At 30.4% G+C, this 13,244-nt stretch overlaps 2 protein-coding genes across 5 annotated transcripts; one reads left to right on the top strand and one right to left on the bottom strand.

The window, feature by feature from the left end:
- Nucleotides 1-2,982: 2,982 nt before the first annotated feature.
- Nucleotides 2,983-6,762, top strand: LOC113847606 (transcription factor bHLH74-like). 4 transcript variants are annotated; one of them, XM_027476809.1, is made up of 9 exons: nucleotides 2,983-3,694; nucleotides 3,749-4,215; nucleotides 4,332-4,565; nucleotides 4,653-4,718; nucleotides 4,836-4,904; nucleotides 5,085-5,156; nucleotides 5,502-5,642; nucleotides 5,724-5,805; nucleotides 6,179-6,714. In XM_027476809.1, exons 1-9 carry the CDS (start codon nucleotides 3,619-3,621, stop codon nucleotides 6,199-6,201), a joined length of 1,230 nt encoding a protein of 409 aa, XP_027332610.1. In that variant the 5' UTR covers nucleotides 2,983-3,618; the 3' UTR covers nucleotides 6,202-6,714. The 4 variants fall into 4 exon arrangements, with proteins under 4 accessions (XP_027332610.1, XP_027332608.1, XP_027332609.1 ...); XM_027476807.1 differs by having other exon boundaries at nucleotides 2,983-4,215; nucleotides 5,511-5,642; nucleotides 6,179-6,762; XM_027476808.1 differs by having other exon boundaries at nucleotides 2,983-4,215; nucleotides 5,734-5,805.
- A 3,423-nt stretch (nucleotides 6,763-10,185) lies between these two features.
- LOC113874117 lies at nucleotides 10,186-12,194 on the bottom strand. The gene is made up of 4 exons (XM_027512338.1): nucleotides 11,962-12,194; nucleotides 11,686-11,881; nucleotides 11,186-11,272; nucleotides 10,186-10,335 (listed from the first exon to the last, which is right to left on the bottom strand). Exons 1-4 carry the CDS (start codon nucleotides 12,189-12,191, stop codon nucleotides 10,186-10,188), a joined length of 663 nt encoding a protein of 220 aa, XP_027368139.1. The 5' UTR covers nucleotides 12,192-12,194.
- Nucleotides 12,195-13,244: the final 1,050 nt, after the last annotated feature.

Below are 13,244 nucleotides of genomic sequence, written 5' to 3'. Positions count from 1 at the left end.
TTGTGTAGCAAAAGTTAAATTATTAATATAAATATTATAAATTTACAGTAACAGTATAATACATCATACTAATTAATAATTTGATTGATATTGAAAATTAATATATTATTAGTGCATTATTTATGAAAATAATGTATTGACAATTCTTATCATTGATACATGACATCGTTTTATTGTGAACCTTTCTAATAATTACACATATAAAATAATTCTTTTGTGATATTATCCAAATAACATTTATTATGTCAAAATTATTTTACAAATAAATAATTTGAACCATATATAATTTGCTGAAGTTTATTTTAAAGCAAAACAACATTCCAAATTAAGTAACCTAAATTTCAGCTTACAAGTACTAATACAAGCATAATTTTCCATTCACTTTTGAGACACTTTTGTTTGCAGCAACAAAATTTTCCCCTTATATACAAACATCAATTGTGGGGAAACGATGATGTTAAAATAAAAAACAAAAACAAAAACAAAATTTCCCCCTAATTAATTTATATAAATAAGTATTTCCATGCTATTGAACGAGTTTAAGTGAAGAAAAAAGGTATTTAAGGCACGAAATTGTAAGTTCTTTTATAATTTTTAGAGTTTGATTTAATATAACAGTATATAATTAAATAATAACATGTAAATATGATTAAAATTTTAGTGCATTATATAAAATATAATTAATTTACCAACTACATCACTCGATCGTATTTTTGTCTCCTTTCTCTATTTGAGTGTGTAATTTCCATTGCAGTCGTTTTCCACGTAACTACCTGTCTACTTCTGAAAAGGAGATTAGTAAATGAACGGTCGTAGAAAAATGGCCCCCACAATTAATTTTGCTAAAAATTGAACTAAAATCATAAATTTCGAGATTTGTACGTACTCCTGTTGGGTTAAGCGCCACCAAAAGCAGTTTTCTTTTCTGTCAAACAATTTAAATATACTAATACGTGATCAGTATCTAATTAGAAGAATTTACTTATAATTATAGTTAGCGTTTTATAGATGAAATGAAAAGATAACAATATTGCATAAAATAGTAGACCCCTAATGGTTTAGATGATTGAAGCAAAAAACCGAACGATCTTCTTTTGAGAACAAGTAAGATATTTTACAGATTAAAAGTGTAAAATTCATAATTACTTGATAAAAATATTAATAATTTAGAACATTACTTCTTTTTAAAATATATATAAAATACATCTTATATTTTAGGATTCTGATTGGCTTGCAATTACAGTGATAGGTTAAGAACTACTGGTACTGAGAAGTGTAAATATCATTGAATACTTAATGGCTTCAATTAAATGAAGGTACTTAGCATTTTAATATTCGTATAGTATAGTGACCGCATTTCATGTGGGTCCATGGATCAAACTTCTTAAATCGCAACCAGTTTCCTATGAATCGTATATTTCTATATACCCAAAAGAAATTATAAAGAGAAAAAGGAAAAAAAAAACGACACTCAGTCCGAGGAATTTTGTTCTATTTAATTGTTCAGGTTATAAGCAGTTTTATGATTTTATTTGACACTATGCGGTGTCTCATTCTTGATCTGATCATGACTGTCTAGAAAATAAGCCGTTAATTTCGGGAATTTATTTAATTTTTTGGAGTTAAATTTTTTCCAGCAAGATCACAAGGATGGCAATGGTTGACTAGATAATGTTGGTTTGACTGGATTGGTAGAAGGACAAGGCTTCGCAGGCTACAGCTGGAAAATGTAGGAGCAGGACAAGAAGGTAAAATTGATGATTAGATTCCATTATTCCTTATGTTCCTCACAAACTTAAAAATAGAAAAATGAAAAAGCTTGCTGCTTCAGGATTATTACATTATTACTTAAATAAATGGTCTTTGTTAAAGTAGAGACAGCAGATATGATAGCCTGCACTGCCACCACACCCTACTCTCATACCCTTTTCAATCAGAGCCTTACACGTGTCCCCCTGTGGTCCACCGACCTGACACAGCACCCAGGTTGAATGGTTTAGAAGGAAGATTTGGTGGGGTCCACTCCTTGCAACCATGATGAACAGTGGCTGAGGTCGATGAAGGATGATGGAGGTTAGGTGCATATAATTGAGGGTTCCAAAAAGAAATGAAAGAGGTTAGTTGGCACTGAGTAAAATGAGTGTGTAACAGCAAAGAGAGAGAAAGAGTAGGATATGATATACATGTATATATGATATGTTATGTTACTTAGAACAGTTGGCAAATGTGTCAGTTAATAAAAAAGAGAAATGAATAAAAATACTAAAGAAGTATGTTTGTTAATGAATACCCATAAGGAGCAAGCTTGGCCTTCAAGAGAAGAACCTCTCAAACTCAATCTTCACTTTTGAAAGCAAAAAAATACACACGCCCTGAAGAAAAGGTGAAGGGTACTTAAAATATTGATTAATGAAAATGATTAATTTAGTTTAAACTGAACATGAAAATTATTACAAGAGTAAAGTGTAGAAAAAAAGAGTGATTAGGTTGTTCTGCTTCAGCAATAATTTACCAACAGGAGCAGTTGGCAGTAGTTAGTGTGTCTTTTAAAATGATACATGTCACCTCATAGCTTGGGCAGGTAAGCAAAGCAAAGCAAAGCTAAAAGTCTCTCTCTCTCTCTCTTTATCTCCTTCTCTTTCTAGCTTAGTAATAGTAGTAGCTGCTGGTGTTGTTGTCTTGTGATCTATAAAAGTTGGATTTTTATGCTACATTTGATGTTTATGGTCAGTACCCAATTGGTGAAACTGGTTCTTGCTGTGGAATTTAATCTAGCATTTGATGCTCCAGTCAGACACACCCCAGTAAAGGGAACTCTGCTAAATCCTGTCCCTTTCAGTCATCACAGGATTTGAGTAGAATTTGATGCCTTTGGTCGTTCCTTGTTCTTGGATTCCCACCACAGAATTTAATAACAAGGGTTTCAACAACCCTTCCTTGTCCTCTCTTTTAAATCAAAAAATAAAAATACATAATGTTTGTTTGTTACTCATGTAGTGATACTACTTACTAATCTTGCTTAACATCATCAACCATGTTGGTGGTTTGATGGAATGAGGATTTAGTTGTTGTTGAGTGGACAAAGGAGAAAAGGGAATCTGCTTTACTTGTTGTTTGATGAGCTGTTAGCTAATCCCATTGTTTGTTGTCTATCTATGTCTACTTTATGCTCTCAAGACTGAAAGGTTCACTTTCTTGTCTGAAGGGAAGCGTTTTTTTACCCTTTTGCTGAGCATGGAAGTAGTAGACTTGATCTTAGGGTTTTTGAAGGAACAGGTAAAAAACTAGCTGGTTACTGACTAGTAGATTATATTCCATTTACTTTTTCTCCACCATTTATCTAAGCTACAATGAGGGTTTTCTTTAACTTTAACTTCCTCTCAGTCCTATAAAGCTGCCAAGCTATTTGTTCCTTGTTTAGTCCTGCAAGATATCTCTTCAGCCAACTTAGTCAAAATTCACTTTACCCTTTAATCATATGCAATTGTTTATTTCTAGATGCAGCAGCCCTGGTGTGATCAAACTGTTGTTGAGTCAGGATTGTGCTGATTGATTGGTGTATATGTATAAATAGGTTACTTTCTTAGTTGAAACTGTTTAGGAACTGTTTTAGTTCAAATGGGGGGTTCGGAAAATGCAATGGGGTTTCAACACGGAAATGAGAGCATTTTGACTTGTCCATCTTCAGGTCTAGGTGCAAATGTTTCAGAAATGGCTATTAGTTCTGTGTCTTTGGCTAAGCCTTCAGATGCAGCTAATCCTTTTCTTGCTGCTTCTGCTTGGGATCCACTTGTTTCCTTGACTCAGGCTCAAACTTTTGGAGGCTCTTCAATGGTTTCTCATAGTGAGTTTGCCAATGCCAATTCTTCATATCCTCCTCTTGTTTTGGAAAATCAGGGAATCAGCAACACTTCCCACCTTGTTCAATACATGTCTGACTCAAATCTTGGTGGCATGGTCCCCAAGGTTCACTCCTATGCAAGTGGTGGTTTCTCAGAAATGGTTGGTGGTGGCTCTTTTAGCCAACATGGGTCTGGTGACATAGCTAACACAGTGTACCCCCAACATTATAATCCCATTCAGGAGGCTCCAATTAATGATGAACAATCTCATGTTGAGGACTCAACTCCTGAAGAGGAAGCACCAGGATCTGCACCTAGTGGGAATAGAAGAAAGAGAGGGCTTGATCATAATTCTACTTTTGGAACAAATAAGGTTTGTTGAGTTGAAATGTAAAATATCAAATCTCATTTAGGACTAGGAATATTTCATTGGTCTTGTTGTGTGGTTTTGTGACTAATGAATGTAATGCTTTATGAGGTTGGATTTAGAATGCTGAGAGTGATGGGGTGAAAGATTCTCCTGGGAAGAGCTCTGATGGTCCAAAAGAACATGAAAAGAAACCAAAAGTTGAGCAGAATAGTAGTGCAGATTTGCGCGGTAAGCAATCAGTGAAGCAAACTAAAGACAACAATTCTCAGTGTGGAGAAGCTCCCAAAGATAATTTCATTCACGTGAGAGCGAGAAGAGGTCAAGCCACGAACAGCCACAGCCTTGCTGAAAGGGTACTTTTGCTATCTAACCACAATGTTTGTGATGAAAAAACAATGTTAAATTGTATGCCTAGTAATACAACTTTTTTTTGCTTGCAGGTGAGAAGAGAAAAGATTAGTGAGCGAATGAGGTTGCTTCAAGAACTTGTTCCAGGGTGCAACAAGGTGATGATCTGATTGAGATGATTGTGTTAAAATAATTTCTCATGAAACTATGATGATGTCTCAGCATACTAATTTTATCTTTGGTTAAACTATGATGATGTCTTTGGTTTCTCTTAGATAACTGGCAAAGCTGTAATGCTGGATGAGATAATCAACTACGTGCAATCACTCCAGCAACAGGTTGAGGTATGAAAGTAGGGAATCTTTTATTTTCTAAATTTATCATTTAAATTTGAATATGATCTGTTTTCCACTGTGAACATTTTGGAATAATGCATGTTAAGTCATGTTTTATGATAACTCAATCAGCCAATTCTATTATTATGGGATTGTGACTAGTCAACTTATCAAGGATACATTTTGCAGTTTTTGTCCATGAAACTTGCCACAGTGAACCCAGAACTGAACTTTGATGTAGAGCGGATCCTATCCAAGGATGTAAGTGAAGGTCTTATAGCATTTTGATTTGGATTAATTCTTAGAAAATAACCACTTATTTTCAAAAGCTGTTAGAATCAAGTGTGAATTGAGTCTCACGTAGAATGGGATATGTGCAAGTTAAGGGTTTATAAAGAGATGGACCCATATATTCATGGCTTTAAAGTTTTGGGGTTGCATAGTGGTGTCTTACTCATTGTAAGGCTCCCTACCTAAATCTCTTTAAACCCAACAAAAGCTCTATCAGGAAGCTGTAGGAAATAAGCGATTATTTGAAATAAAATGAGTTGAATCATTTACTTTTTTAGCGCATTAAATTAAGATGATAATTTCTCTTTCAATTAGATTCTCCAGTCGCGCATAGGACATGGAATTGGTGGATACGGTTCTGGAATCAGCTCCTCCCATCCATTCCCCAATGGAAGTTTCCAGGGAACACTAGCTGGCATGCCTAGTACATCAACACAATACCCTCCTTTGCCTCAGGTAAAAAGAGTAAATATCTATGAACATGGTACTCTCTTTAGTTCCCTTGTTTGTGGAAAATACTCATACATTTAAATGCAGACTGTTTTAGACCACGAGTTCCAAAGCTTCTTTGGAATGGGATTCGATTCTAGTACATCACTTGACAACTTGGGACCCAATGGTAAGAGACATAACATTTTTTCGGTTAAATATATTTAGTTCTTCAAAATACATTGTATTTTGATTTTAGTTCTATAATTTTTCTTCTTTAATTTTAGTCCTACACTTTTCAAAATTATTGGTTTTGATCCATAATTATTGTTAAATGATGATGTGACTAACTAAGATGTATCAATTTTTTGTCACGTAAATTTTTTTGTAAAGTTACATTAATAAGAGAACCCAAAACCAATGATTTTTTAAAATATGAGGACTAAAATAAAAACTGGCATATTTTGAGGGGCTGAAAACATAATTAATTGTCTTTAGTTTGGTTTGTTTGCACAACCAATTCAAGTGTCTGATTTTTTCTTATTTACTGTCACATTGAACAGGGAGGTTGAAAACGGAGTTATAGCGTGTGGAAAATATAGCCTTGTTACTACAACAAAGACTTTGGAATTTTTCTGTTGACTGCACAATTTAACCCAAGTTGGAAAGAGGGGAACATAGAGAAGGAAAGAAAAATAAAGTGTTTAGTTGTATAGGATCTAAATCTTAATACCTAACTATTGGCTCTTCGAATTTTTCGCAGAAGATGACTTGTTACATTTATCAATTGGAAAATGAGTTACACATATAATGCGAATGCGTGTGAAATCTAGATCATTCAGAACAAGTTGAAGTGGTCTTATTTAATGACATGGAGAGCAATATTTGAGGAGCATAAGAGTAAAAGTGTGTGCAACTACTATTACTTTTATGTATAGAGTTGCCGGGCTAGGTTTTTTGAAGCTCATTGTTTTAAACAGTGTTGCAGATTAGATAATGTGTGTATTTTTGCAAGGGTTAATGTTGTCCTTGTGTTGTTCTTTTGCAAAGGAAAAAATGTAACGAATGAGGATATAGAGATGAAAGTGTTGCAACCTGTACCATGGTGAGAGATTGTTTTTAGATCAGTGCTTCAAAGATTGGCCCTTATTTTTCTTCCTTTTTTCTTTTGGTTTTCGATATATAACATGTTAACAAGGAATTATTTGACCTCCCCCAAAAAAAGGGAATTGGAACCTGATACATAGCCACTAATCAAATTCTGGTTAAATTAAGTTAGATCAATCAAAGTTGACCAAAATCAATTAGAATCCATTTTGAATTGTTTAGTAAACATGGCTCTTTACCGACCCAGCAAATTTAAGAAAGTGCAATTTGCCCCCAATTGACACGAGGAATTCTCTCTAGTCTTTACTTATAAAACAAACATAGTAAATTTTTATTAAAAAATGATAGTATTTAATATTATCAATGAATAAAATTATAGTGATTCTTGTATTTTTTAATAAAAAATTATTATATACAAAATATAATCCTAATGTAATGTTGCTTAACACTTAGCACGTATGCTCAAATTTACATAGAATACAACTAAATTAAAATCGATAACAAGTATTAAGAAAACACTTTGCAGATAAACCTTGAGAGAGTCAGAAAAAGTATAAAAGTCGGTGTTTATTTTTTGGTAAAATTATTTTGTTTTGGGTCATAGTTTTTGGTAAACTACTTTTTTTTCGTCAACTTTTTTGATAAACTTATAATATTTCCCATTGTTAAGGATGAAAATAAGAACATGTGATTAGGTCCTGCAGACCTAAGTGGTCTGGCCTGTTAAATAAACAAGTCCAGTATAAACTTTTTCAAAAAGTCCATATCACTAAGTAACACATTCGATAATAAAAAAAAAATAGCACAAGTATCGTACTGTTAACATAGCCTTTCATGGTTCACTGTCTCAATACTTAGTGTATTATAATATTTCTACTCGCAACAATTTTATTAAAAGAATACATCTTTTTTAACAAAACATTTTGGTTAACTTATTATATATCTTGATACGTTCTTAATAGGCTTTTAGGATTAATTATTACGCTAATAATATGTTAAATTATTATGTGTGTTTGGTTTTATTTATTTGAAGTTATTATATATTTTTTCTAGTTTCGAAATAGATTTTTTAAAAAAAAATTTCTGGTTAAAAATTAAAATGAATGAATATAAAATTAAATCCATAAGCAAATATGTAGTGAAAGTGGAATTGTCAAAAAGCAAAGAGAAAGTTTAATATTGTATCATTAAAATAAATTTCATAACAAACTTTCCTAATGAGAAAATGTGATAAAAAAAATGCTAAAAGCATATTAATATCAGTGTTTTTAATGTATATCCAAGAATGTATGATAAATATCAATAAACCCACAAGTTTTTTTTTTAAATATAAAACTTAATATTATAAATACATTAAATCTTATAATTTTTATTATATATAAATTTTTATTGTGTGTTTTAAAGTACTTGTTAAAAAAATAATGTTAACATTTTTTTCTATTTCTTTATTCTAACAATCACGTTAGCAATGCTTAATTTTAGAGGAATAGCAAAAATGTAAGAAGGAAAAATTATTACCCACATTTTTCGCTATTTAAAATAAACATTTCAATTATGCCAATCAAACATAACTGTATGCAAACTACCGATCATACAGGTCAACCTACATTTTTTATTTTTTTATTATAGTTTAAAAAATGTCAAATTAAAATAAAAATAACTTGTATTTAAGGATTTTGAATTAATTGTTACTAAAATGGTTATACATTGTTTCAAACTGACATTTTGTAAACCTTAATATAAGAGAATTTTAATTATTTCTAAAATATATGGGGCTTCCTAATCCATCATAGGGATAGAGCCAGGTCAAGAAGATCTCACTTATAAAATTTCACCTAAATTTTGTCCTTAATTAAATACCAAGAAGATCTCCAAGCAACAAGTTAATTAAGAAACTTAAATAATAAATGCCACATTTTAACCTAAACCTTTAGGTATGTAGGGAGTTGAGTTTAAGCATAAAAAGAAATGAAAACAAATTTTTCATTTTTAATAAATATTTTTTAATTTAACATTTATTAAAATAAAATAACAAATTAATATAAATTTAATACATTATTTTTAATTTATTTTATAAAAATTATATAACATCTTAATTTAAATATAAACTATTTATCCCCTTCTCTAAAATTTTACTCTTAGACATACCCTTAAAATATGGAATTTTTAGTTCGAATCTATATAACCCTAACTCTGCATTCATCACCATTGTAAACCTCTATCATTCACTTGAATTTCTCTTCATGGATTCAGCTATCAGTTCAAAATTATTACAACATTGAAAAAAAACAGAGAATTTGTTCTTATTGTCTCAAATACACGGCTGCTGTCTCTGCTGGGTGTCCCCGTAGCTGGTTACAGTATTAACAAAGCCTTCATGTCACGTGACAGAGAATTGCTTGGTACAGAAATTTGGGACCTTTTCTTAAAGATGAACTTGAGACATGTAACAATATGAACCTCACGTAAACCAGAAATTTGATTGTGTTGTGCATCCTTCTCCTACGTTATGGTTTCAATACAAGTATTATACCACGGTACGATCCTCTGAAAATTTGATGTTTTGCAACTCAAAACAAGTGATGATCTAACGATAATTTTTCTAAAAGAATCGAAAGCATTTATTTCTTAACTTTTGATACCTCACGTCAAAAAATTTTAAGTTTTATTTGAAAGTTTTGAAAGAGAAAAAAGAAAGAATTTGAAGGGAGACTAAATCCTTTTTGTTTTATTTGAATGTTAATTTTTTTTTGTAAAAAATCTCTTATATTAGATAAATTTAAAAATTACATATCAGAGACGTTTGAAGGGTTTCTAAAATATTTTTACCCTTTCTTTTCCATTTTAATAACCTTCAGTTATATATATATATATATATATATATATATATATATATATATATATATATATAATTACAAAAATATGAAAATGTTTTAAAAATTGCTAGAAAAAATTGGACTTCAAAATTTTTTAATTATTTTTTCAAAAATCGCCACAGGTAATTTTTTATTAAATTTTTTTTTTTAAAAAAAAATTATATTGGTAAGTTTTATTTCTTATAATTTTTTAATATTTTAAAAATAATCATCTACCACTTTTTAAAATTTCTTTTCATTGTAACTGCACTAAAAATTATCATTAACGATTTTTAAATTTTAAATTTTATAATTTTTTAAAAAAAATTATATTTTAGAATATATAATTTTAAATTCTATGTATAAAAAAATATCCATCAGGTAAATATGATTTTTGAAAAAATTACAAATTAAAATTTTTTTTGAAGGGTTTATGTTAGCAAGGAAAAAGAAGCTCAAAACTTAAAAAAGAAAAAATCACCTGACAATGATTAGTGATTAGTACTGTCCGACAGTAAAGGACAAACTCCCAAGTCCAACATAGCAAGGGGATAAATAGCATAACATAAAAATAACAGAAATTACATGTGATTTCATTTGTTGTTATGTCAATTTTTTCTCTTTCTTTTAGAGCCCCTGCTTGGATTGGTCTTAGGGCCTTCATTCCTTTCAGGTGCTGATGACTTCCCTACAGCAAAACTCCACAAAGCCCTTTCTACATCAGATGCGGTATAGGAGACCCCTTCTGAACTTAGTTCCTGCAAATTATTTCTCCATCCGATATTCAATAATCTAACACAGCCAAATTCCAAACATGCAAGCTGTATAGTAACTTCATCATCTATAAGAGGTGTTGGGTGGGGTGATTTTATAGTTTATATAAATCTTAAGATAAAAATATTAAAGGTAAAATCTCTGTATCCTCCTTTATAGGGTTTAATATGAAATAATCGTCACTTTTAATTTTATGTTAATAAAAAACGGAATTAGTAGGTTAGTTAAAAAAATATATAATACTCTCACAAATTTACCAGTACTCAGGCAAATACTAATATTAAATTCTCGGATTACATATAAATATTTTAAAAAAACACTTTCAAGAGTCTTTTTCAACTATATTTTCTAACAAAATATTCTCATGATAATTATGGTAATGTAATATTTTCATGAAGGTAAAAAAGTTCTAGTAATACCCATGAAGATATTTTTAAAAATATTTTAAGCATATCAAACACATTTATAATGTGTCCAACTATATTTTCCAGAAAAGCACAATTCCTAAGATTGTAAAAAAATTCTAGACGCCACATTCATATTCGGTATGGAATGACAGAAGATGATCACACACTGAATAAAAACATGGTTGTTTTGATTTTATTCAAACGCAAAGCTCTCTAGTCACGTAATTAGTTATTTCCTTTACTCAATTTGTTTTATACACTTGTATATAAGACCATCAATTCATAACGTAAATCACATCTCCATTTGCTTAAATCATAGTAACATGGAGTTCGGAACAAAAAACACTTACTTTAATCGTGTCGGTAAAATTATTTTAATCACCAAAACAATTTCATACTTTAAAGCAATGAAACAATTAGAAATTACCTTTGCTTTCGATTGCAATTTATTGGCGAATATTAGATATTGCTTCAGCGAATAGTCTTTCGAGTTTCCAAGAGCTGCTTCCATAGCCTGCAGTGCAGCCAATAATCCCATAAATACAATGAAAGACCAACAACAACAATAAGTTAATAATAATAATAATAATAGAGTATCTCTATCAAAATTAAAATTTTATCATAATTTACGTCGTAACAATCGACATTAAAAATTACTACCCATTATTGAACTAAAACTCTAATATGATTATACGAATCGGAAAACAGCACCAAATTACTTACTTCACCTAAATTTTGTCTTAATAATAATAAAATTTAATTTTAATATTAAAATTTATAGTTTTAACAAATTAAAAATTACCGCAAATAAAAATTTTGAAGTGATTGTTACAATAGCTATTCATTCTCAACAATGTGATAATTTAGCATTGGATCACATCAACGTCAGTGTATTATAATAATAATAACAATAATATGTTGGTAGACCTGGTCAGACATGAAAGGGGTTAAGTGAGGGGCGAAAGCGGCCAAAACGGCGGAGGCAGTGGCGGGACCAACGCCTTTCAAGACAGTGAGTTCAGAAACGGCTTTGGATATATCGGGAAGACTCTGAAACGCTTTCTCAGAAGCCGATTTCACTACGACGTCGTCTAGGGACGAAACGAAGTCCAAGAGACGCGGCCTGAGATTCAATGCACCAAATAAACACCCACTCTACTTCTACTCAATCATTGAAAAAGAGAGAGGGGGAGTGGCAGTCACCTCCACTTGCCGCGCGTGAGCTTCCATTGCATGAGGTTGGAAAGTTCCTGAGAGGTGATGAAAGGGTTAGGGTTTCGTTCGTGAAGAAGTGAAGGAAGGTGGTTGCAGTAGAATTCGTCGAGAGAAACCAAATTGGGTTTGTTTTTGTTAAGAGAGAAAGTGTGAATCCGAGATGGGTAAGCAGATAGTGCTTCCTTCCAAACGCTCACTTCCGAACATCCAAAATCCATTCCTCGCCGCTACCAAACCCAATTTTCTATTCTTAACTAAGCCTATGCGCTATCGTTTATCTATTTCGAGTTCATTTCATCATTATTTTATACTAAACATCAATCATTTTATTCTTTAAAATCATATTGGATTTTTTAATTTTAAAATTAAAAAAAAATAACACGTATAATTAATTACATAACGATATCATATATCATATAATATATATATATATATATATATATATATTTTTTTTTTTTTTAATCTGTGACTATTGTTTGATAAATGTTTTAGTTTTGAAGTTCTTGTTCCCATAAATTTTAATTTTTAAAATATTTTATTTATTCATTATTTTTTATTTTTCGTTTTCCATGAACTTAAGTTTGAAATAGAAAGTTTTTCCTTGTTCATGTTGGACTTCTTTAGAAAAAAACTAAAAATAATTTTGGGCTTATAAAGAATGATGTAAGTGAATTGAAATGTATAATTTGAAGTCATCTTTTATTCAAGAAATTTAATTGATGTTTATTTTTAGTATTTAAAGATTTTAAACTATGCAAAGGTACTGTAACGTATGCATTTAAGAAAAATCACTCATGAGACTTAATCTTTCTAATTAAGGATGGTTAGCGGTCGATTTCAAGCCATTTTTCCTTTAATTTGATTAAATTTATACTTATTTTTATGTCATTCATTTTTATCCAACTAATATTTCGATAAAATATTTTTTGGGTTAATAGTTTATAAATATATAAATATGAGTATAAAGAGTAATAGGCTTTTTGAGTTAAGATCATTTTTTGGACCTAATGAAAAAAAGTGAATTTTTAAATTTTAGTTATTTTTATAAATTAAAATCTAAATAAGCATAAACAACACTTAAATGAGTCTTAATCCAATCCTGTTAAACTATTAATATATTACACATAATTCAATCCTATTAATACATGATCATATAATACATATACAAAAATTGACATGTATTAAAACTTAAACACAATGACATAATGGTCTTTTGAATGAATTGTGTTGAAACCAAAATTCATCATTTTAAGAACATTCATTCACATGAT

Source organism: Abrus precatorius, unplaced genomic scaffold, assembly GCF_003935025.1.
Source record: "Abrus precatorius isolate BTA unplaced genomic scaffold, Abrus_2018 Scaffold8, whole genome shotgun sequence".
Taxonomy (NCBI): domain Eukaryota; kingdom Viridiplantae; phylum Streptophyta; class Magnoliopsida; order Fabales; family Fabaceae; genus Abrus; species Abrus precatorius.
This window is presented reverse-complemented; position numbering and strand designations above follow the sequence as displayed.